The sequence below is a fragment of the Asterias amurensis genome, chromosome 4, assembly GCF_032118995.1.
Source record: "Asterias amurensis chromosome 4, ASM3211899v1".
NCBI classification, from domain to species: domain Eukaryota; kingdom Metazoa; phylum Echinodermata; class Asteroidea; order Forcipulatida; family Asteriidae; genus Asterias; species Asterias amurensis.
In genome coordinates, this window is record NC_092651.1 from 12,188,712 (window position 1) to 12,214,981 (window position 26,270).

Sequence of the window (26,270 nt, forward strand, 5' to 3'; positions counted from 1 at the left end):
GGAAGGTTTGGCATTGATTGATTGGTTTTTGCTGAGGGGGAGGGGGGGCAGGGGGGGCATTGATTTTTACTGAGGGGAGGGGGCATGGTTGGCAAGGTGTTCCACGGAGGGGGGCATGGATTTTCACTAGAGAGGGAAGGGGGGTATGTGGAGCCTGGGTTTTTGTCAGTTGTAGGAGAGGGGGTCATGCTGTCTTTAGGTCATATCCTTTTAGGCTGTATCTGGCTGCGGATACCTGGTGCTGTGGTGTTGTTAATTGGCTTTTCTATACTTAAAGGAACACGTTGCCTTGGATCGGTCGAGTTGGTCTATAAAAAGCGTTTGTAACCGTTTTTTATAAAATGCATATGGTTGGAAAGACGTCTTAAAAGTAGAATACAATGATCCACACAAATTTGCCTCAAAATTGGGTGGTTTTCCTTTTACTGTGCGAAAGGAAAACCATGCAATTTCGAGGTAAATTTGTGTGGATCATTGTGTTCTACTTTTAAAACATCTTTCCTGCCATATGCATTTTACAACAAACGGTTACAAACGCTTTTAATAGACCAACTCGTCCGATCCAAGGCAACGTATTCCTTTAACACATGATGATGATGCAGAAATCCAGTAGTAGCTAGAGTCATAGCTGCCCAGTGCTTGGCCTACTAAGCAAATGGACACCCATGATTCACCTCCAGTTTGGACCATTCATTGTTGATTAAAAAAAAAATGAAAACATTTACAGTCCTCTTGATTTCACCTGTTGACTTTTGAGTTTTTGTAGGATAGCTGGGGTATGCAGGTCTTAGAGGCAGTGGACACTATTGGTAATTAACCAAAATAATTATTAGTATAAATTGTTACTTTGTAATGAGTAATGGGGAGAAGTTGATAGTATAAAACTTAGTGAGTAACGGCTACCTCTGAAGTGAAGCAGTTTTCGAGAAAGAAGTAATTTTTCACGAATTTTATTTCGAGACCACAGATTTAGAATTTTGAAGTCTCGAAATCAAGCATCTGACAGCACTCAACTTCGTGTGACAAGGGTGTTTTTTATTTCACTATATCTCGTAACTTCGTTGACCAATTGAACTCAAATTTTCACAGTTTCTTGTTTTATGCATAATGTTGAGATACACCAAATGAAAAGAGTGGTCTTTGACAATTACCAATAGTATTCAGTGTCTTTAAAAAATAATCAGTTCCAAATATGTTGTCAATTCAACCAAACATTTTTAATGAAGTCTTTTTATAAAAGAAATCCGATACAAATTTTACCCTCAATTATTACATTTGAGAAAGTAACGAAATGTCCATACCGGCGACTTCGGCTACAGCTTCGGCTAGATCAGCACATTTGCCTTCAACACTGGCAGAACCGCGGTGATCTAGCCAGAGCTGTAGCCGCAGTTGCTGTTTCGGACACGGCCGAAGCTGACCCATCTTTACATAACTGCATTAACAGCACAAACTTCAAACAATTACTACTGTCTATTTCAAGTGACATTGTTATTAGACATAATAATAATAGTAACGAGTTCTTGTATAGCTCATTTCACAATAACCGTATTAATGCGCTTTACGTTAGTGCCCTGGGGCTGATTTCACAAAGAGTTCAGACAAGTCCTATCTCGAGTTAGGACGAGCTACTTGTCCCAACTTAGGACTAGCCTCAAGTTTTTTAATATCTCCAAGTGATAGTCCTATGTAAGTTAGGACTATAGTCCTTACTCTTTGTGAAACCGACCCCTGGTCATAACATTCCTTCAATCTTTCTCAGCTCCCTGGGGAGAAACCAACCTGGGCAACTGTAGCGCTCCAAAGGCTTTTTCATACACAATATCAATCGCTACCCTCCTAGATACCCATTTATACCCCTGGGTGGAGAGGAGCAATTAGAGTAAAGTATCTTGCTCAAGAATACAAGTGTCACGACCGGGACTCGACCCACACTCCGATGATTTAACCACCAGAACTTTGATGCTCTTAATCACTAGGACATGACACCCCACTGCAACTAAAGCCAGCCTCAGGTCGACCTACATGTACGCTTTTGTTGCGCCCGCAACAAACTGTCGGCAACGCGCAGACAAAATATGCTCAAGTCAAAACAACTGAGAAATCCTGCGCCTGCGATTGGTTCCCGACTGTCGGGATCACGTTGACAAGTGGAAATTGTTCTTCTCTTGCAAATGTTGATTTTTTCCGAGCGGCGACTGTTTCAGACTGTCTTAAAATCATCGCAGTTACGCTCAGGTTGTAAATAATCGCCGACTGAAAAGTTCCCGATGGTCTTAGCTCAGGCGCAGTGTGATCCTGAAAAGTCAGTCCCCAACTGTTTTTTGTTGACGCAAGGTCGGCCTGAGGCCGGCTTAATGTAGCTAACTTGAATAGAATAATGCATGCTGGTTAGAGGAATATATTACCAGGACACCATGTATCACATTTTTATACAGAATGATACAGGGAGTAACTTTGCAGTAATTTGGAGATTGTAAGATCTTGAACCTCAAAAAGCATTTAGATTTTACAAGCTTATGATAAAAGGAAGCATGATCAAATTAGTTCGTATAAAACAAGCATTATTTGTTTTCAAATAAAGTTAATTTAAAAATACAAAATCTTCAGATGCTATTACTGGCTTCATGATGGCTGCACTATTGTCTTTTTTTTCAAAACCCAAATTAAACTCTATCTAGTAGTAGTATTTAGTACAAAGCACTTAATTCTGAAAACTTGTTGATGTTCACAAAAGAGCTTTTAGTTGTAACAATCAAAACTAGCAATGCTATTTTCCTAAATACTGCTTCCTTTACTTTAGCTTGACACTCTTCTAGACAAAGTTTGAATAAAAACAACATCCTTCAACAATTTTGTTGTATTAGGAATTTGAAAGGTACACTGTTAAAGTTATCACACAAGCGCGAGGGGAATACAGCAAAATATAGCGCTTTTGTGTCCCACATCCAATAAGGCCGAAGATGAGCTATATATATTTTTTTTATTCCACGATTCAATTGTGATAATGAATTTATCTTCCAGCCCCAATGTAGGTCATCCTTACGTTTAAAATTTCAGAGTGTTATTTCATGATGAACAGCATGCATGAACAAAGTTTAGAATTAATTTTTTTGCACTGACCGTATGCGGAGCGTGACGTATTGACACTCACAATACGCAGAGTGCAAATATAAGAACTTGGAGTAGGTTATCGTCTGATATCACACTCCGGTTCGAGCATCTGATTGGAGGATTAGCGAGTACTGGAAAAAAAGTAACTGTATGAAATGTCAGTGTCAAACTACATGACCTGCCTGTCTGGAAAACAAACACACACAAATTTCTGCCGTTACTTTGAATAATAAAACTGAATCTTCATAATATGGGAATCCATCAATTTAATTCCTAACACAATGCAACTGTTACTTATAAAGGAACTGGACACTATTGGTAGTTGTCAAAGACCAGTCTTCTCACTTGATGTATCTCAACATATACATAAAACAACAAACCTGTGAAAATTTGAGCTCAATTGAGCGCCAAAGTTGCTAGATAATAATGAGAAGAAAAAAAAACACCCTTGTCACATGAAGTTTTGTGCTTTCAGATGCATGAAAATTTCCGGACCTCAAAATCAAATTTGAAGTGCCGTTAACGGCACTGGACACTATTGGTAATTACTAAACATAACTATGAGCACAAAATCATACTTGGTAACGAGTAATGGGGAGAGGTTGATAGTATAAAACATTGTGAGAAACGGCTCCCTCTGCAGTAACGTAGTTTTCAAGAAAGAAGTAATTTCCACGAATTTGATTTCAAGACTTCAGATTTAGAATTTGAGGTTTCAAATTATCATTATTATCATTATACACAAACTGTGAAGGCTAGTCTTTGACAATTACCAATAGTGTCCAGTGTCTTTAACCATAGTTCTAGGAGCAGTTAATACTTGTATACTAATACTCTACAATATTTTTTCTCAGCACCAGATTTTAAAACATCGTGCTAGACTTTTGATAAACATTACATATTGCACCATTTAAAAAAGTCTTTGTACACTAATGAGGGCTACATTTCTACACAGCCTTCTGTTCCCTTGAAGGCCAGTAACTGCACCCCACAACTTTAGACAACTTTCTAGACTCATGATAGCCATTACTGAACACCCAATCTCGTTCCCAGTTTTGTGTACAATCTTATCACGCCATTTTTGTTTGCTTTCCCAGACTGCCTGGTTCGATCGCCACCCATGGAAGTGTGACTTTGAAATATTCAAATATATTAGATATTATAATCATTCCTGTGATTGACACTACGCAGAGCGCGCAATCAAAAGATGCATCAGGTCATAGAGCAACTGGTACCCTCTCATTCTTTTGTGATCTTGATGTCTAACTGTGTGCAGTTTAGGGTCACCATGTAAAAACAAGATTCATTTGAAGTGTATTGCTTAAAAATACGTGCTTTTTGATCAAACATTTCGAGCTCCCGACAAGCGCACTACAAGTGGAGCATAACAAGAGCATAACAAAGTCTTGAAGACAAAAATTAAGCTATTTAATCATACATTTTCAAAATGCAAACAAAAAATTACAACACAGACTAGAGTAGTTCTCTTGTTTCTTTGAGTCCCAGTATTATATGCAAGATCTCTTAGCCCTTTGTTTATATTCACTATCTTCAGCTATCGGCGCCTTCACTCTTCTCTTATCGCTCATTTCCAGCTTTCCCAGGTACCCTGCACCATGACACGCCTGGGCGGTCAAGCTTTCTCTCTCCTAGCTCCAACACTTTGGAACAATCTGCCCACCCACATTCAAGCGGCACCTTCATTGAGTATATAAATCTTTCTGCCAATCTGAATAGTCTGATTATTGCGCTTGGAAACATATTCCATCTTCTATCCTATACATTTTGCTACAAAGCTGTAAATTTGTAAGTCACAAATAGCACTGTGATACAGGCCTGAAACTTCACGGAGGCAACAAAGGCGATTGCCTCCATGCCCCCTGGTCATTGCCTCGGTGCCCGTGAAAATGCTCCCAGCAGAAATTTACAATTTCCTCTTCAGGGTGCCCTTTATCAAGGAGAAAATGCCTTGGTGCCCTTGCCCTTTTAAAACTGAAGCATACAGGCCCGGTGATATATGTCTGCATTTTAGCTCTATAAATATTCATTTTGGTTTACCCATAAACACCGACTCGGATGTCTGTTAGCACTACCCCCGGTACTCAGTACTTTCTCAAGTTCTGTAAAAAAAATCACAGACAAATTTCTCGGGTGGGATTCGAACCCAATAAATGTTGAACATATAATTTTTACAACATCATTCTATCCTTCAGATGTCATCTTGGAGCGGAAGCTATTCGGTGGAGGGTTCGCTCGACTTCTATCATTTTGAATCTCTGCCACTGTGAGGTCAAATCAAGGTCGTCAAGACACTCATCCTGGGTCGGGTACGGCTCATACTGAAAAGAAATGAAGAAACTGTTATAAATATTTTGGCAATTGCAATTTTCTTATATTTTTGACATAATAGTAAAAAAAAACAATAATTATGGCTTCTATAATTATAGCGGTCATATTCATCACCCTCAAGTGACGCTCGAGGCCCTGCAACATTAACTGTTTGGGTCAAAGGCACTGGACACTATTGGTAATTACTTAAAATAAAGATTAGCATAAAAACTTACTTGGTAACAAGCAATGGAGAGCTGTTGATACAATGTAGTACAATACATTGTGCGAAACGGCTCCCTCTGAAGTAACGTAGTTTTCGAGAAAGAAGTAATTTTCCACAAATTTAACTTCAAGACCTCATAATTTGATTTTGAGGTCCCTAAATCATGCATCTAGAAGCACACAACTTCATGTGACCAGGGTTTATTTTGGGCATATGTTGAGATACACCAAGTGAGAAGACTGGTCTTTGAAAATTACCAATAGTGTCCAGTGTCTTTAACGTCCCATTCGAAGTGTCTTGCTTAAAAGGACACAGGTGTCACGACTAAGACTTGAAGCCACACTCAGCTGAACAGAAACACCAGCGCCCGAGTCCGGTGCTCTAAACTTCTCGGCCACGCCACGCCCTATCATGTTGATCAGATTGTTTCATGCAGCTCTACAACAATTATCATTTTCTTAATTTCAAAGGATCCCATCTTTGTATTTCTTCAACTAGCTTTACTTTTAAAGGGTGTGCCTAACACAATGTACATGGTATAAAGATAATCATGGAAAGCTTTAATTGAAATGTTTGTGCTTGGAATGCAATAGTTTTAGGAAAACTAGAGTAAAACATTTAGTTTTGACTTTATGAATCAACATAAATATATTTGAAAACAGTGGAAACATTTAAGATTTTTTCCCACTTTTTTCTTTTAACTCTAATGACCCATTGAACTTTATGGAACGTTACAGAATTGGTAAGAAACAAAAATCGTGAAGATCACAGATTTACATAAAACTTACACGGTCTAATGATGATGATAGTAGGAAACATTCCTTGAAATATTTCTGTCTGAAATGTCATATTTGATGAGAAATAAATAATCTAATTTCGTGTAAACACTGGTCTTTGGCAATTACCAGTGCTTTTATCCTAAATTTTTTGTTCGTTTTTACAACAGACACATATGTAATGTACATCACATACGTCAATACATGAAAAGACTCTAAACACATCCTTGAGCCTGGTTCATTCGTCCTGCATGTGTGAAGCCAATATTGATATCACAACTCTGTTGTGGCGAAGTATTCCTTGCAAATTTGGGACTTCAAAACTTCACATTCGCATTCGCAGGAAGTATGAACCAGGCTTCAGTATATGACTCTATACATTTTTCTTGTAAAACTTACCCTCATTTCAATCTGTGTGAAGACTCTTTCATCCGTATATTTGACGAAGAATGCTTTGTTGATCCTGATTGCCTCTGCCCCTTGACTCACCTACAAATTCAAATTCAGTTTAAATTGTTAGCGAGCTCCTGTCAGGACAGACAAGTATGCAAATACAGTACATTTATCTGTTTTCAGTTAAGGAGAATGGCAAGAAAGTGTAGACTCGTGGATAGAATGTACAAGCCGAAGGCAAGTACATTGTAGGAACAAGTCTACACTTTAGAGTCTAGTCTCTGACTTAAACTATTTTCCCAAATTTTTGACTTTTTGAAACAAGGTTTGGTTGAAATTATAACAAGTTTTCAGCTGTGTTTTGCAAATCATGTTATCTTTCAATTTGGAAAGACAGTAGTTTCAGGAACTATCACTTTTGTTTATAATAATAATTTGGGGGGCTAATCATTCTTACTCGCAGCTAAGAGCTGAATTGCGAAGGACGCGGCTACAACATGTTCGAGAAGCAGGCATGCAAGAGCGCCTTTGGCTGCCAGCCACATCAACCCATTATGACCACGGAGCACAGCCAAGATCAAAAGTGTTTGATTTTTCCCGAGGGAGGAAAACCGGATGGTCTGGAAAACCCTTGTGGCACAGCAGAGAACCAATGCACAACTCAATTCACATATGGCCCCGACCGGGAATCGAACCGGGGTCACCTTGGTGAGAGGCTAGTGCTTTACGCACAAGCCAAGCATGCCACCAATTAAACTAGATCATCGTTCTGCTTTTTATTAAACTTTATAATCGTCTTTAATAAACTCACCAAACTGACACTTGTCTCTTTGAATGACGGTAGAATAGTCAGCATTCCCTGCAAGTACACAATTATAGTAATATTAATAAATTATTTTTGTAAAGTGCATTCCATCTATGGCAAGACCCCAATGCTCTGCACAGGCATGAAACTAATTTAAATAACATCAACAACTCTTAAACTACAACATATTATACAAAAACGCATGACTTAAAGTTAATAAGATGAATTGAGGCAATTGTCAGAAGAAATGTTTGAAAGTCACATGCTAAGCAGATGGGTTTTGAGTAAACTCTTGAACAGATCTAGTAAATTCGCATTCCTAGTTGGAAACCAGTATACTATCTTAATCTATTGCTACATAAGCTTTTGACACTCTTCCAAAAGATAACAATAATTAGTACATAATATAATAAAGGAAAATTACAAAGCGCACTAAAATTATACAAGAACATCATACATGTTGAACAATCAAAATGGAAACCTAAACCCATATTAGGGCCAATGATTTTCCATTTCAGAAAAGTGCAAGTTCTGTTGGACAAAAACATAAGTTCCATTTCCGACACAATAAATTCCATTTCATGTTTTTTTTTAATAGATAAAAGGTTGTTAGATACCCAGGGAGACACTTATAAACATAACTTTTGTATAAGTTGCACTGCTGACTTCCTAAATGTTAATTTGAACTGTCCGTTTTCAGCGATCGCGGAAAATCATTGGCCCTACCATATAGAATATAAGCTTAGAAGAAATCCAGAATACAAAGCATGTAGTTAAGGAGTACACAATTAACATACATTAAACACACAAGTGAAAACAAACCATTAATTTACTCAAATACTTGATTGAAAAGAAGAGTCTTTAGTCTTATTTAAATTTGCATAGCCAGCAGGGGTATTAAGTATCTCACCCTATTACAGGCACCTTTGGTAACTGTCAAAGAAAAGTATTCTCACAAAACTGTGACATTTGGACTCATTTGGTCATCAAAGATGCAAGAGAATAATGAAAGAAAAAACACACTTAATGCACAAAATTGCATGCTTTCAGATGCGTATTAAAAGGCTTCAGGCCTGAAGTCTTTTAATATTTGATAAAGAATTTCCTCACTTAAGTTTACTTTTGTTGTTTCTGACCCACATAAGTTGTTTCTTTGTTGGTCTGGGCAGTTGTTTCCCCTCAGTTGATTTGTTCCCCATGCCTGCATGATCCTCCTCTATTCATTCATTATTTTTGGTCATCTAAACGTCCGTTTAAGAACGAGTCACTACTCTTTTGTTCCCATTCATAAATGCCTTTTTGGGTAAAAGGCGTAATAAAGTAAGAAACTCTGTAAAACTTATCCATTTCTGACGTGCTTGAGCTCTGTACGTCCGTGTGTTGCATTGTTATGACTGAGACAACAGTTTCCGGATAGTCTTGGTGCACATAGTCTTGGTGCAAGACATTCTCGTTTTCCTTTCACACACAGCACGGCCAACTCAACCAACAGCGCCCGCATCGCCCGTAACAAGAAACATCTTACAACAAGACTAGTGCGTAATATCCGAAAACAACCGGTTATAAACAGAGCTCCAGCTGGTCATTATCAACCGTTTAAACAACCCCACGTGACGCGCTCTCCACCAATAGGAATAGTACTGTCTGTGGTATTTATGAATGTGCTTTTTGATGTACTTGTATTTGTACAGGTGAAATAGTAATAACTACTTACAAATACATCTCCTGCCTCGAGTTCAGCTACACGTACACAGTAGGGAATATCTGGTTCACTCCCTCGCTTGATGCAGCCATTCATCCCTCCACTTTCCTTCATCTTTCTAGGTTTCTGCCAAAAGAACAAAAATACCAACGTCAAAGTTTGAAAGACTCTGAAACAAAATTGATAATTCAACCTGATGCCCAAAGTAAGGGACAATCCATCATGTTTTTGTGACCACTACAATGAACCAATCCAACGAGTAATAAATGTTTTTCTCCATGAGCCACAAAAAACTTGCAGTCTTCCGTCTTTGAAACCCTTCAACACATGTGCTAGGCTAAATTTCAGCACAAAAACAACAAATACAACAGCGTTTCATCTGCACTTCTTCGAGGGAAAGTTTACAGAGAGCCTGTAAGCACAAAAACGTGCTAAGCACAGAAACAGCTTAACAGAAACAGGTTACCAGCCAAAAGTTTACATTTTTACAAGTTGTAATTTGTGCCCCACTCAACTTTTGCTTAGCGAAGAAGTTTTTCAAGCAGCATTTTCTACTTAACAGCTTTATGAAATTGGGCACAGGTTCCCAATAACGACTTTTGGCAGCGCAAAAACTAATCGGTTAAAGGATGATGCATGATGGATTGCAAAACGCTTCAATGACTGCCATCTTCGATGTAAAGAGGAAAAGTTCACGCGGACACACGCTACGCACGACTCTCAGCCAATGATAGCTCTTCGCGCATGCACAATTCATCAAAGATGATGGCCAATGATGTCTATTGCAATTCATCTATTGTTCCTGTATTGTCGATAAACTAAGTACATAATAAATTGGCACTGTTTGAAAACAGACAGTTCAGAATGAGACAGAAATGGAGAACTGGTGAAGAGGTTTTCCTCCTGTAGTGGATTGAAATAGGCTAGAAAGAAGTACTGTCTCTCCCTTAGATTCCATTGCATTAAAATACGGATTATACGAGCGCAGTGTAGTCGGACCTTATAAGGACCTTGTATGGATTTCGTAAAACAGCTTTTGCATATTTTGGAGCTCCTTGTAAATGGGGTTGATTGATCAAGAGTGGTTTTCACAGTATTTGTTTTCCAAAAAGAAACTTTCATTTGCCAAGTAAAAAAACAATCATTTGGAGATTTGATTGTTTTTTTTCTCTCCAAATTTACACACACTTTTCACTCAAAGGAATGTTACAGAATTGGTAAGAAAACAAAATCGTGAAGATCACAGATTTACCTAAAACTTACACGGTCTTATGATGATTATAGTTGAAAACAATATCCCTTGAAATATTTCTGTCTTAAATGTCATAATTCATGAGAAGTATATTATCTAACTTCGCGTTTGGAGTTTATCGCTCAGTGAGCTTTTGATTCTTTTTTATTTTGGCATCAATGCAATGCAAAAATTTTTATCAGTTTTTCGCTATTGTCTCATGACTCAGATGGCCGATCGATCTCAAACTTCTACAGGTTTGTCAGTTTATGTTTTATGGTGGATTACATACAGTGCTTACACTGCCAGCAACTGTTTTGTTAGCAAAAACCAATTCTGTAATGATCCTTTAAAGACCTTAGATTGCTACGTAAATGAAGTTGACACAAATGACCTTATTGCTCTGAGCAGGCGATTTATCTCTAGCAGCCTAGCTCTTCTGGAAGACGAATGAGCATCCCTTATAAATCTAGATAACCCTTCACTTGTTTGTTAACTCGGCACTCATAAATACCTCAGACAGTTTTGCTATTCCTATTGGTGGAGAGAGCGTCATGTGGGTGTGTATAAACCTTTGTTTATGACCGGTAAAAAGTGTTTTCGTCTCGGTAAAATTATCAAGAACCAGGCCTCGTTGGGATTAAACCACTAGTTGAAAACCTCTTCACCACACATTGATTCCCTTATTCAAATGTTTGGCAACTGATCTACAAATTTATGATTACAATATTCAGACTCAAGCCTGGTTAAAAATGTGGTTACATGATTTCATTTGTGTGACTTTAGTTGGATGATGTCGTGGGTGCATTTCAAATCAATTCATGCAGTCAAGGGCAGTGTGAACGTGGTGGTAAATGGTTTATTATTTAAAAAAATACAAAATAGACATCACAATCAGAAGATTGATTTGTGTCTAAATTTACATTGAATCAATTCATAACTCATTAGAACATAATTAACCTGTAGTATTACATGGTGGGAGTATAACAAGGTGAGGTTTGTGGTAGCACTGTGTGTAAATCTCTTTTGAGTAGTGTTGGTTATAAAAAATAATAGTGGCTTTGAATTATATAGCGCTCATATCTGTCACTCGGTGACGCTCAAGACGCTTTAACATTCAGCGTTTTCCTGCAAGGTATGTGGGACTACGTTTGAATTATGAGACCTACTCCTTTTACATAGCAGCATGTAATGGTTTACAAGGTGCTGTGCTGCAATATGCAGCCAATCAAACCAGCAAGACTGGGGCGAGCCCCTTCTCTTTTTGATAAGTCCACTTGGTTCTTTTACACAACACACGGGACCAACAGCTTTACGTACCATTCGAAGGATGAAGCTCCATGGTTAAGTGTTTTGCTTTAAGGACACAGGTGTCATGACTGGGACTCGAACCCACACTCTTTTGATCAGAAGCATCAGAGTTTGAATTTGATGCGCTTATAAACTCGACCACGACACGCCATGAAAAGAGCCAACACCACAGGTTCTTTTCAGAACCAACACATCTCAAAACAGATTTACACCTGGTGCTACTGCAAACGTCAACTAAAAGTTATTCTGGTTGCACATGATGTGAATTAATGATTGGCTTGGATGACAGGGGGACGGGGTGAGATGGTATTGTTAGGAATGGATGGTTGAGGTTGGCAGCAGCGATGTTAAAACAAAACACATGAGTTCAATGAAAAAAATCCACAGGCAAATCCCTCAAGTTGGATTCCAACCCACAAGCTTTGCATTTCTAGAGAATATGTCTTACCACTAGACCACACAGCTACAATCCCGGCCAAAAAGCTTGGGCCACCCATTCCTAACGTTATACATGTATAAAACAATTCCCTGTGCACTTCCCATTCACATTAAAAAAATGTGTCCCTTGCCCCCCCCGCTCAATTTTGACTGTAACTCAAAACACAATCGGCAATTGGGCCCAACGAGATATGGCCAGGATTGTAGGCTGGTGGCTAGAGGCAGTTAGAATCCTATGAGTTAGCAGCGAGCTACATTGTACCTCAACGATTTAATAGATTACTTTTGAGCATTTTTGTTCCCACTGAATTCAGGAAAGTACCGAGTGTACGCTGCTTTAATACACATCTGTGTAATGGTAAAAACAAGTTAAATTCTAGTACCCCAATGCAAAAAAAAACCCATCTTTTACAAGAGTCAATACTGAATTCTGAATTGTTGAAAAACTGCCTCTCCCGCATAAGGGTTGGTTGGGAGAGGGGGTACAACCTGGTTCAAACTTCACGCAAATGCAAATGCGAAGTGAATGTGGACATCACATGGCTGTTTTCGCAGCGACTATTTTTGCAGCAAATATTTTTGCAAAAATTTAGCACGCGTCAACTGATAAGAATTATTCATTGCGAATTTGTGATGTCAAAATTCAATTCACAAGAAAGTATGAACCAAGCTTTAGGCTCAGTTAAAGATGAATCATGGATCACAAAGGTGGCCTAGTGGATTGGTGAACTATTTAAGCGTTTCTCAAAACTAAAGCGGCTCCTGGTCTCCACCTGGACATTAGTCAAAGAAATCCACACAACTTTCACTCTTTATCTTAACTGACATTAAGCTTCACCTAAGGAGTGAGTTGATTTTTCTGAATGAGTTTAAAGGGTTTGGTACTTTTTGTAGATCAAGTTTTTGGTCATTAAATGAATCCCTACTACCTGTAGAAGTTTCATTTTTATTAGTCCTCAAGTTTAAAATAAAAATAAAAAAGTGAAAATCACAGAATGTCCACTGTACATACTAAAATAATTTTCATCTCACTGAGAAGAAAATTATTTTTATGGAATTGTTTCACTAATTTCTCAAAAACTACAGCACTTTTTTAGCAAGAAATATTTCAAGTTTAGCTTTCTTCTATCAATCTTCAAACTGTGTAAGTTTAATGTAAACCTGTGGACATTTGCGTTTTGTGTCCTACAAAAAGTACCAAGACCCTGCAAACAATTGCAAACAATTATGTGGAGCTCAACGTGCACTAGCAATGCAAGCAAACATAAAAAGAAAATCTAAGTACCTTGCTCAGTGACTACAAAAATTGAAGAGTGTCGGGAAAAGGAATTCAAATAAACACTAACATGTTATTGAGAGTTCACTATTGAAATCAAAAACAATGAAAATGACAGTTGAAATAGAACTAGCTAAAACAGCTACAAGATTGTCTACAGTAAGAAAAACAACTTTTCTAAAGAAACGCTAAGTTTGTGCAGCTTTGTAAAACAAGCATTACAATTGAACAACAACAGCAACTTTACCAAATTTGTGAGTCTGTTCTCCATTTTGTTCAGCTAAATGTTGGAATTGGTAAAATGAACATCTTTACTGAAAGGACATTTTTAATGAATCTATTCAAGAAACAGCAAGTTTATTTTAAAATAAATAAGGCGAGTTGCGGAGTAACGTAACTTGTCACTTTTAAAGACACTGGACACTATTGGTAATTGTAAAAGGCCAGTCTTCTTACTTGGTGTATCTCAACAAATGCACAAACCTGTGAACATTTGAGCTCAATCGGTCGTCAAAGTTGCGAGATAATAATGAAAGAAAAAACACCCTTGTCACATAAAGTTGTGTGCTTTCAGATGCTTGATTTTGAGACATCAAATTCTAAATCTGAGGTCTTGAAATCAAATTCACAGAAAATTACTTCTTTCTCGAAAACTACGTCACTTCAGAGGGAGCTGTTTCTCACAATGTTTTATACTATCAACCTCTCCCCATTACTCGTTACCAAGTAGGGCTTTATGTTTATAATTATTTTGAGTATTTACCAATAGTGTCCAGTGCCTTTAAAAGAAACAAAAAGTTCACTTGAAAAATACTTTAAGATCTTTTGGCATTGACATACCTCGGTCCACATTCCTGGTTTAAGATTCTGTCGTCTATCGACGATACTGTCTGGAATACCAGATATAGGAGTTCTCTGCTTGGACGGGCTGCTCCCGGCACTCTGCACAGTCGGCGTCGTCAGAAAGGTGGCTGCCAAAAAATCAAGCGAAACACTAATCAATCAATTCTGAAGTTTCCTATTTCATTATAATAGATTTGTTGCCAAGTGTCAAACACCAGTATTCTCACTTGGTGCCCAACATATGCATAAAATAACAAACCTGTCACAGTTTTGACTCAATTGGTCATCGAAGGTGCAAGAGAATATATGAGAGAAAAAACACTCTTGTTGCACAAATTTGTGAGCTTCAGATGCCTAAAAAAAGTCTTTTAATATTTTGAGAGAGAAATGACCTCTTTCTCAAAAACTACGCTACTTCAGAGGGAGCCCTTTCTATACTATGTTTTATACTATCAATATCTCTCCATTGCTTGGTTGCAAGCAATTTTTATGCTAACAATTAGTTGAGTAATTATCAATAGTGTCCAGTGGCTTCAGAATACTTTCTTCACATATCTAGTGAAACAGACCAAACAGCAATCACAAAAATCTCTGAAAGAATTACTCCAGCGATTAAAGTGAAGCAAATTCCACATCAATTATAAAAAACTCTGCCGTTACACAGACTTTCTTCCATGTTTGGGGAGATGCAGATATTATATGTCACTAAGAAATATCTGTGCGGTCAAACAGACTTTCTCCTGTGTTTGGAGTAAAACTCTGTTACACCCGTTTCAGACAGGCTCGCCAGAGTCGCGCAGAACCAAATAAATTAAGAGCGACCATAGGTCGACCCAAATAAGCTTTGGTTTCAGACAGGCGAACTTAAAATAACATTTAGATTGGCTCGGCTCATGAACAGATCAACGTCTGAAACCAAAGCGCTCCAGAGACTTCAACAGTCGATCATTTGACTTCTAGCGCGTCCAGTCACTCCTGAATAAAAAAATCAGTGAAGTCACACAGACATGTGGAAGGTCAAAGAAATGATTTTGTAAGATTTGAAATTTTGCATGGTGGAAATACAATATGGAAAGGTTTGCGGTACCACCATGTAATGACTATCTCTAAATGAAGTGGGGTGGTTCTGAAAAGAACCGTTGGTTTCAACTCGCCATTTTGATTAGTATGCTCTGATCGTCTTGTGGAGAGAATGATTTTGTCCAAACCTACCTCGTCCTGCCGGTGCCGATAATGATCCTGCAGAGCCTTGAGGTGTTCTTATCTGTGGTATGATCTTCTGATTAGCGCCCGGTCTCTTGTTGTCATGTATCCGACTCATCTCTATGGCCCCCATAGCTTTCTTATACTCCTTGTTATACCGCTTGGAGGGATCAAGAGCGCACACGCCAGGTACCAGTCGCTTTAGAACGTCACACGTTCCCTGCAAAAAAACATTCTTATTGGTTAAGAATAATAGCAATAATAAAGAGTTCTTATAATAGCGCATTTTACAATAACCGTCTCAATGCATTTAACATCAGTGCCCTGGTCATTGGGCCAATAACATTCTTTCAATCTTTCTCAGCTCCCTAAGGAGTAAACAACCTGGGAAACTGTAGCGCTACGAAGGCTTTTTCATTCACAATATCAACCTCTACCCTCGCACGTGTCCATTTATACCCCTGGGTGAAGAGAAGCAATTAAAGTAAGTATCTTGCTCAAGAACTTAAGTGCCATGACTGGGACACAAACCCAAACTCCGATGACTTAACCACCAGAATAAGAATTCGGCCAAGACACCCTAGGTTAACATTTTGAACTACTAGTAAAAGTTTGAAAAATGTGCAAAATACATGAACTTATGACCAGATATATTTGACAGAATGTGTGTGTTTGTGGTCAGAGTTAGGAGCTTGATCAGCCCAAGCCTTGGTTTCGAAAAGGGCAAAAGTTTTAGATATTTAAAAATAATCTTTCGCATTTAATTTTGTTATCAGTCTTCAATTACATCTTCAGATTCAACTTATACTTACCGATTTGACCACGTAAATCCAATCATTGCTGTTACTGTCCGGAACAATTACCTGACCAGGTCTGAAAAGAAGGGGGAAATGTCAAGTTAATCCACACGCAAGTAACTATAATCAAGGGAATCAATGTGTGGTGAAGAAGTTTTCAACTAGTGGTTTAATCCCAACGAGGCCTGGTTCTTGATAATTTTACCGAGACGAAGTCGAGGTAAATTATCAAGAACCAGGCCTCGGCGGGTTTTAACCACTACTTGAAAACCGATTTAACACACTTTGATTCCCATTCATAAATACCTTTTTGGTTAAAAGGCGTAATAAAGTAAGAAACTCTGTCAAACTTATCCGTTTCCGAGTGCTTGAGCTTGGTATGTTCAGTATAAGTGTTGAATGTACATGTACGATGTCCGTACACGTGTGTTTTCCGGTTCGGTTCGTGCGCATGCGCGTATAGTCTTGGTACATATTCACCGGTTTTCCTTTCACACACAGCGCGGCCAAATCACCGACAGCGCCTGCATCGCCCGTAACAAGAATTGTCTTGCATCAAGACTTGCGCAGACAATTGGTTATAAACACTGGTCATTATCAACGGTTTAAACACCACAACGTGACACGCTCTCCACAAACAGGAATAGCGAAACTGTCTGAGGTATTCATGAATGAACTATGATGAATCCAAGTGACATGTTTAGCTTCAACCCTAAAGAGGGACCTGCGACCTAAGTGCTAGATGACTCATTTGGCAGAGTGTCGGTGTGGCAGGAGATTCTGTCCCTCGGATATTCTGTCCTCCAAATGGCAAACTGTGTACAAACTTCTTCTGATAGCGCCCTCTTAGGAATCCTCCTCCTTCAGCCTGTGTTAATTTCCCACTGGGAACAGAATCTGCTAGCGGACGGAATGGACCGATCCGGCCTGTCAATCAAACTGTGCGCGTTCACCCATTTGACCAATCACAGCAATGATTGTGGTCGGACAAACTCGGTCATGCGTGCGCGTATATTTGGCATGCGCGACAGAATCGTGCAGAATGTCATTGGGAGTGCTCGTACACGTGTCTTGCTCACTTGCGCGGTGGGCGGAGCTAAGTGGAAAGCCGGAACGGTCCATTCCTTTGGACACCGACATGTTAATTAAAAGGTTGCAGGTTCCAAGTCCAGATCCAGTAAACTTTTCCTTGTTCAACTCAAAATTATATACAAATGTACCCAGTCAGTTTCCAATTTGGTTTAATACTTGATGTAAATGGTATTGAGTACAAGATGTACCAACTTGTACATTCATGATGATCGATTGGACTTTTCAGGCCGTTTCATAACAAATTTGCTGATTTGTGCAAAAAACAGTCATAAATCAGATTAAAGTAGGAAAAACATCAAGCCAGTGAAAAGAGGCTAAAATTATTTAGCCATCACTAAGCCAGGTTTTTTTCTGTCCGCTCTAAAGCTATGTTCCCACTGGAGTATTTCTTCCTCGGCCACGCAGAAACTTACCGTAACTGGCTATAATGTAATTCTACTGTGCGTTCCCACCTGGAATTATAATCCCGAGATGTTTGCATAGCCTTTTACGGCATGGTCGCGATATGTTTACAGTGCGTAGCTGTTCCAATTGGACTTTCTAGCAACCCTGTTAAGTTACCGTGGATGCGGAAGTCTTCCGTAACCTCTTTCAGTTAGTTGATTACATCACGGTCGCGGAAAGTTGACAGGGAGGTCAGTTTGCCAAGCGTTCGGATTGATTTAATCTTGTCATTTTACCGAAAAGCTGAGGTACATATACTTAAAAAAAAAAAAAGGCCATGGGAACATGGCCTAAGGTACAATGATTGTTCAGGAGAAAACTCACCTGTAGTTCTGAATGCCCCAGTTGACTGGTGAGTCTAGGAGTTTATCCAGACCGCCCCACATCTGAAACACTGGTATTGTGCTGAAAAGAATTCAGAAAAAACCCATTAAATAAGGCTTCAGTGTTTCATATGAAAGACAAGGAGGAATTATCAGGAGTCAGATCGTAGCATCAGTAGCGATGCAGATAACATTAACATATTAAAGCCAGCTTGGACACTATTGGTAACTGTCAAAGACCAGTCTTCTCACTTGGTGTATCTCAACATATGAATAAAATAACAAACCTGTGAAAATTTGAGCGCGATCGGTCGTCTGAGTTGCGAGATAACTATGAAAGAAAAAACACCCTTGTCACACGAATTTGTGTGCTTTGAGATGCTTGATTTCGAGACCTCAAGTTCTAAACTTGAGGTCTCGAAATCAAATTCGTTGAAAATTACTTCTTTCTTGAAAACTATTGCACTTCAGAGGGAGCTGTTTCTCACAATGTTTTATACCATCAACCTCTCCCCATTACTCATTACCAAGTAAGGTTTTATGCCAATAATTATTTTGAGTAATTACCACTAGTGTCCACTGCCTTTAACAAACTTGCATTTCTCGTCAAGTCATTTATTTTCTTAAACAACAATAAAAACATTTCCAGAAATAGTCCCAGACTTGTTTACATAAGAGAAAGCTATATTTGTAGACTAACAGAGCCCAATTTAATGCTCTGCTTACCATCATTCTCCGCTTACACGGCAAGCACCAACTTTCTGTGCTAGCTGTGTAAGCGAAGAATGCCTAGTACACGCGCACAAGCCAAAATTCTCCGTTAACTTGTGAAATACCCTTGACATAATATGAGCAGAATTCCCTTGTTTCCGCAAGCGCTGATTATTTGCCTATGGCAAGCAAAGCCATGAAATTGGGGCCCAATCATCAGAAGTCCCTGGTTGTTGTTCAGCCTCACCCTAAGGCCTACTAACCCTAAGTATTCTATACACGCCTCTGGTTTGATATTCAGCTTGGTGTCAAACACTTCAGCATAGTCCTGAAAAAAAAAAGAGTTAAATCAAGTTTAACCATCAGCACCAATATATATAATAATAATAACAAATTCTTATATCGCGCTTTTCACAACAGTCTCAATGCGCTTTACATTAGTCCCCTGGTCATTGGGCCAATATCATCCCTCCATTCTTTCTCAGCTCCCTTGGGATTATACAACCTGGGCAACTGTAGCGCTCCAAAGGCTTTTTCATTCACAATATCAACCTCTACCCTCGCAGATACCCATTTATACCCCTGGGTGAAGAGAGGCAATTATAGTAAAGTATCTTGCTCAATGACACAAGTTTCCCGACTGGGATTCGAACCCACTCTCAAGTAACTTAACCACCAGAACTTGAATTTGATGCTCTTAACCACTCGGGAAGTTATCTTCAGTAAAGATGTTCACTAAAAATAGGGATTGTTGTTCACTTGCCAGTCGGACTACCGACACCCTAACCACTAGTTCTTTTGCTGAAAGGACTAGCCTCCGGCTACCAGACTACCACTAATTTTGACCCCTGCATAGATAACTGCACACTGTATATAGGGTGTGTGGAGCTGGAAGTAAATGCTGGGAGATTGACTCCCTGCCGGCAAGATTAACCCGTTTTCAAAACAGAACTCTACTGTCTCCGATCTCTACTGTCATATACGGCCAACTTTCATTAAATTATTCTCAATTAAACAGATTTGGTCCCATCTAAAGGGTTTTAGATACCTTTTGTGGATAAATTTTTTGGCCACGAAATGAATCCCTACTCGATAATGAATTAATAAATTACCTGTAGAAGTTTCAGCTTCATTAGTTATCCGATTTTTGAGAAAATAAGTGAAAATCAGTTGTATGTATAAGTTTGCTAAAGTAATTTTCATCTCACTGAGATGAAAATCATTTTTGAGAAATTCTTTTACTAATTTTCTCCAAAAAACAACAACACCTCAGCAAGTAATATTTTAGGGGAAGCTTTCTACCACCTTTATCTTCAAACCGTTTAAGGTTAATGTAAATCTGAGGACTTTTGTGTTTTGTGTCGAACAAAAAGTACCCAAACCCTTGTAAGACACCGGACACTATTGGTAATTGTCAAAGACCAGTCTTCTCACTTGGTGTACATATACATGTATCTCAACATTTGCATAAAATAACAAACAGATAATAATAACAGAGAATAATGAAAGAAAAAAAACGCCATTTTCGCAAAACTTATGCGCTTTAAAATGCTTGATTTCGAGACCTCAAAATCTAAATCTGAGGTCTCAAAACCAAGTTTAAATATTTTAGTGAGAAGTTACTTCTTTCTCAAAAACTATGTTACTTCAGAGGGAGCCATTTCCCACAATGTTTTGTACTATCAACAACTCTCCATTGATCGTCAACAAGTAAGTTTTTATGCTAACTTTTATTTTGAGTAATAACCGATAGTGTACAGTACCTTTAAAGGGTCTATGTACTTTTTGTAGGACAAAAAAACACAATGTCCACAGATTTACATTAAACTTACACAGAATGAAGATAATGATAGTAGAAAGCTTCCCTGAAAATATTACGTGCTGAGGTGCTGTAGTTTTTGGGAAATGAGTAAAACAATGTCATGAAAGTAATTTTCGTCTCATGAGCTGAAAATTGTAAGCATTTACAAACGTATTTTCATGACATTGCTTTACTCATTTCTCAAAAAGTACAGCACCTTTAGTAAGCAATATTTGAAGGGAAGCTTTCCACTATCATTATCTTCAAACCCTGTAAGTTTAATGTAAATCTATGGACATTTTGAAAAAGTACATGTACCCGAATCCTTTAAGGGACTATTTTTGTGCCGTTTACCCTGGCTCTTTGTTAGACAAAGACAAGAATTCTGACTTACCTCCGAATGAAGGCAAAACATCTCCACCTTGTTCTTAGTCATCACTGTACTCGTTCTTTTACTTCCTCGTATTAAATCAACCTCCTGTGGTTTGCAAAAAAAACCACAAATAATAATAACAATGATAATCAGTGGCCACATCAGGGCTAGATAGTTCAGTTGGTAGAGCACCAGTGTGTTAACCCTGAGGTCACAAATTTGAGTCCAGCTCTAGGCAGTTTTTCTTTGATTAATCCAAAGATAATATGGGTATGTTCAGACAGCGTACTAAGTTAGACCCGTACCGGTTTCAACTTTCGAGGTGGTCGTAAAAAGTTACTCCTCTTGCCTTCAGACAGCACTGAGTTAAACCAGTTTAAAGAGGTCAAAGCAGACGCGACAACATCCCGTTTATTGTCGTGTTCATTGGTTACCGAGTGTTTACATAGTTATCCTGGGGGTCAATGGGTCTGTTGTGAGTTAAACCTGATGTGGTCTTTTTTTATTCTGTCCACACACAGCGTTAAATGATAAACTGGAAGCGGTCCACAAATAAACCCCCTAGCTAGGCGGTCTTACTTTTGTGGGTTGAACCCGATTCAGACTTAACTTTAGAACTGTTCAGACACACAGAGTTGAACTCGGTTGGGTTGAACCATGAGATAAACCAACTTTAGTACTGTGTCTCAAACGACCTCTATGAAAGCCACCGTAAAGTTTTCTGTCCACCTATGTCATGGTCTTCAAGGAAGGAAAACAAATTAATGGTGCAGGCGAGACATTCAAAATTTCCCAAGTCATCAACAAATTTGTTGACCAAATATCATTTTAAATGATTATTGGTTTGCAAATATTTATCAACTTTCATTTCTGAGTGAGTAACTTTCTTGCGAATGCAGATCAGCAGTGGGCAACTTTAATGGTGGGCGAATGTGTCGAGGGAAGGGGGAGGGTGGGCAACTTTGTAAGCTGGCAAGATTGTTTGTACAGTGGAATAACTTAATCTGTGAAACTTGTACTCAATTGGTCTTCGCAGTTGCAAGAGAACAATATATTAAATCAACCTCCTGTGGTTTGCAAAAAAACACAATAATAATAACAATGATAATCAGTGTTGTAGCGACGGCCACATCAGGGCTAGATAGTTCAGTTGGTAGAGCACCAGTGTCTTGACCCTGAGGTCACAAATTTGAGTCCAGCTCTAGGCAGTTTTTCTTTGATTAATCCAAAGATAATATGGGTATGTTCAGACAGCGTACTAAGTTAGACCATGGAGGAAGGAAGAGGAGGAGCTCGAACGACCCACAAAACCGCAGAGTAACAAAAGAATACCCTGACAATGCCCCTGTCTGACCAGTGGAAAAAGATAGGAGACCTCCAGCTGGACGGCTGATTAACGAGCAGGATTAGATCTCTTTGTGCAGAAGGTGTGGTACCGCCAGACTGCGCCGTTGCCTTCGTGTAAAGTTGAATCATTGGAGAAAAGAATTGTGAATATACACGTTTTTCTTTACCAGTTGTGGTGTTTCACGGAAATATCATGGCATATTTTTACATATTGTCACTAGCGGTGGTTCAAAATTCGGTGGTTCAAAATTCGGGTATTAGCACGCGAGGGTGGTTGGTATTCAATTGTGTATTATTCAATTTCTGTATTACATCCATAGGACATACAACACCATAGTTGAGTGAAGAACTAGGTGCGCACGCGCAAACTCACATACTCCAGGTCGCCCATTGTTTGTATAAGGTATGTGGGTGATTACGAGGTGTCGTTAAACGACCGCGGTACCATGAGTTTGACTTTTGAAGTTCGAGCTCCTTCTCTTCCTTCCTCCATGGTTAGACCCGTACCGGTTTCAACTTCCGAGGTGGTCGTAAAAAGTTACTCCTCTTGCCTTCAGACAGCACCGAGTTAAACCAGTTTTAAGAGGACGCGACAACATCCCGTTTATTGTCGTGTTCATTGGTTACCGAGTGTTTACATACATAGTTACCACGGAGGTCAATGGGTCATCTGTTGTGAGTTAAACCTGATGTGGTCTTTTTTATTCTGCCAACACACAGCGTTAAAAGATAAACTGGAAGCGGTCCAAAAATAAACCCCCTAGCTCGGCGGTCTTACTTTTGCGGGTTGAACCCGATTCAGACTAAACTTTAGAACTGTTCAGACACACAGAGTTGAACTCGGTTGGGTTGAACCATAAGATAAACCAACTTTAGTACTGTGTCTGAATGACCTCTATGAAAGCAACCGTAAAGTTTTTTGTCCACCTATATCATGGTCTTCAAGGAAGCAGACGAAATTAATGGTGCAGGCGAGACTTTCAAAACTTCCCAAGTCATCAACAAATTTGTTGACAAAATATCATTTGAAATGATTATTGGTTTGCAAATATTTATCAACTTTCACTTCTGAGTGAGTAACTTTCTTGCTTATCTTTATTCTTGTGAATGCAGACCAGTAGTGGGCAATTTTATTGGTGGGCGAATGTGTCGAGGGAAGGGGGAGGGTGGGCAACTTTGTAAGCTGGCAAGATTGTTTGTACAGTGGAATAACTTAATCTGTGAAATTTGTACTCAATTGGTCATCGCGGTTGCAAGAGAATAATGAAAGAAAAACACCCTTTCACAAATTTGATTGTAAAAAGAGAATAATGAAAGAAAAACACCCTTTCACAAATTTGATTGCTTTCAGATTCATAGTAAAAGGCTTCAGGAATGAAGTCTTTAAATATTTCAATGAAAAATTACCTCTTTAAAATAAAACTTCAGAGGGAGCTGTTTCTCACAATGTTTTATACTATCAACATCTCTCCATTGCTTGTTACGAAGTAAGTTTTTATGCTAACAATTATTTTGAGTAATTACCAATAGTGTCGATGTCCAGTGCCTTTAACTTGGCTTCATCACATTCCTGTGTTCAGAGGAAAGTTCTTACTCATAAAAAGTAGATTATCATATGGTGTTACCGCAAACCCAAATACGGGGTCATTCCATCATGCCACGCTTCAAAAATAATAATTCATAAATAGCTCAGAAACAGCTATTCCTATTGGTGGAGAGCGCATCACGTGGGTGTGTATAAACCTTTGTTTATGACCAGTAAAGAAGTGTTAAGTGTAAGTTTTTTTAAGGGTCATGCAGGTGTGAAAGATGGGGGTCGGCGGAATCCAATTACATTTTGCAACTTTGATGTACTATGAAGACTATTTACAAAAATTATATTAGAAAAATCTGCAGTACCCCCCCTGGAAAATAATGGTACCTCCTAAAAATGAGCCCAAAATCATGTACAAGAAAGAGCTTAAAAACAGTTTTACGTCAAATTTACAGAAGATACTTCAGAAAAACTAAGCAACCTATTGATCTCAAACAAAACTAATTTTAATGTGCATACCTTTGTGCTTGCATACACAACAGTACAGATGCTTACTACTTTAGCAACATTTTTTTTCTGTTGCACCAAATTACTCCATTTTGCAAAATTTCAAAAAAGGGAAAACATTGATTTTTTGCCCTTTTTTAAATTCAAATATTTTCTATATTCAGGCTAACTTCCAAATGTCCTTGATAAAAACATATTGCACACCCTTCAGCAACAGCTCTATGCTTTCAAAAGTGTGGGTTTTTATTTATTCCTTGAGTGAGAGGTCTTGAAGTATTTGCCATTTTGTGCTTTGTCAAGTTTGCAACATGTTAGACTTTCCTTTAAAAAAAAAAATGATTTTAAAATAAATTTCATTTATTTCGCAATCAAGTTGAACAATTAGGATCAGATCAAATTAATTTTAGTAGGATAAAGTAAAATACAAAAATGGACCTTGACCATGACATGTTTAATGGTGCTTTAAAGCTATATCTATGGGTAAACAATTGCTTTATAATTACTAGTACCGCGGGGTAGGCCTTTGAAGTTTGTTGCTATAACCATTACTGTCTATTTCTTCTTCTGTTTTATCCTTTTTTTATCACCTCAACTGAAATTAATCACAGTTAATATTCAGTTCAATTTAGTTTTTGGAGAAACACTAGAATTGTGTTTGTGATAGATGTCAAGGCTTGCAAACCATACTTAATGATATCAAGCGTAAAGCTCAAGCCTACACAATGCCTGAAGTATAGATAGAGTCCGAGTTCTTAATGAATTTTCACTACTTGAGTCGGACATACTTTCTTGGAAAAGATACCCATTGAGAACAGTGAACCAAGAACTTGGGAAACAAAATGTTCTCAGTCAACTTGGAAATGATGGTGCCTTGATTATTATGGACTGGGCCATGAAATACCTGCCACAGAGATATAGGGAAAAAATGACAGATTTTTATGAGAAGCGTGGCATTAGCTGGCACGTCAGCTGCGTCATCACAAAGAAGGAGGATGGTTCTGATTTTGATGTCAATTGTTATGTACACATCTTTGAAAGGTGCATTCAGGATTGGTATACAGTGGCAAACATAATTGAAAATCTGCTAAAAAAAGACCACAAAGAAAGATAACACCAACATCGAAAAAGTATTTCTCCGCAGTGAAAACGCCGGGTGTTATGATAATGCTCACTTACTGCTAGCATTGCCCAGTATTTCTGAGAGTGTTGGCCTAAAGCATAGAGGAAGGACAGAGATATGCCGCTTTGACTTTTCAGATGCACAATCTGGTAAAGACATTTGTGACAAGAAGATATCACCTATGAAATCACATATGAAATTCTGGGTAAATGAAAAGCATGACATTACAAATGCAGAACAGATGAAGGAAGCTCTAGACTCCCATGGTGGCATCAAAGGATGCCAAACTGCTGTTTGTCAAACCAACTAACAGAGACAAGAGGAGAGTGGCAAGTGGGAAAGAATAAGTCTGCTGAATAACTTTGAATTCCGAGATAAGGAAATTCGCGCATGGAAGGCATATGAAATAGGAACTGGTAAAGACTTCGAAATAGAAGCAATGGGAAAAAATTCCGAGGGAACACATCCCTTCAGATTTTGAGCCACCACGAGAGTTGGGAACCATGCCAAGGACATCAATGCCAGGCAGGACAGGTAGATCAAACCTGTTTCCTTGTTCAGAACCAGGTTGCTAC

General features: G+C 38.6%; 1 protein-coding gene across 11 annotated transcripts in view; it reads right to left on the bottom strand.

The window, feature by feature from the left end:
- Positions 1-26,270, bottom strand: part of LOC139936757 (cyclic nucleotide-binding domain-containing protein 2-like) — a 174,895-nt gene that overhangs the window by 27,438 nt on the left and 121,187 nt on the right. For 6 of the 11 annotated variants that reach the window (XM_071931679.1, XM_071931682.1, XM_071931681.1 and 3 more), the window contains 11 exons: positions 21,209-21,292; positions 19,277-19,341; positions 18,304-18,384; positions 16,459-16,519; positions 15,656-15,866; positions 14,441-14,571; positions 13,848-13,880; positions 9,357-9,470; positions 7,649-7,696; positions 6,844-6,933; positions 1,138-5,453 (listed from right to left, as the gene is read on the bottom strand). In XM_071931679.1, coding sequence (XP_071787780.1) covers positions 5,331-5,453; positions 6,844-6,933; positions 7,649-7,696; positions 9,357-9,470; positions 13,848-13,880; positions 14,441-14,571; positions 15,656-15,866; positions 16,459-16,519; positions 18,304-18,384; positions 19,277-19,341; positions 21,209-21,292 — 1,041 coding nt within the window. In that variant the 3' untranslated portion in view covers positions 1,138-5,330. Of the gene's footprint in view, positions 1-1,136; positions 5,454-6,843; positions 6,934-7,648; positions 7,697-9,356; positions 9,471-13,847; positions 13,881-14,440; positions 14,572-15,655; positions 15,867-16,458; positions 16,520-18,303; positions 18,385-19,276; positions 19,342-21,208; positions 21,293-26,270 lie in introns of those variants that run through there. The other 5 variants (XR_011786014.1, XR_011786012.1, XR_011786013.1 and 2 more) reach the window with 3 other exon arrangements.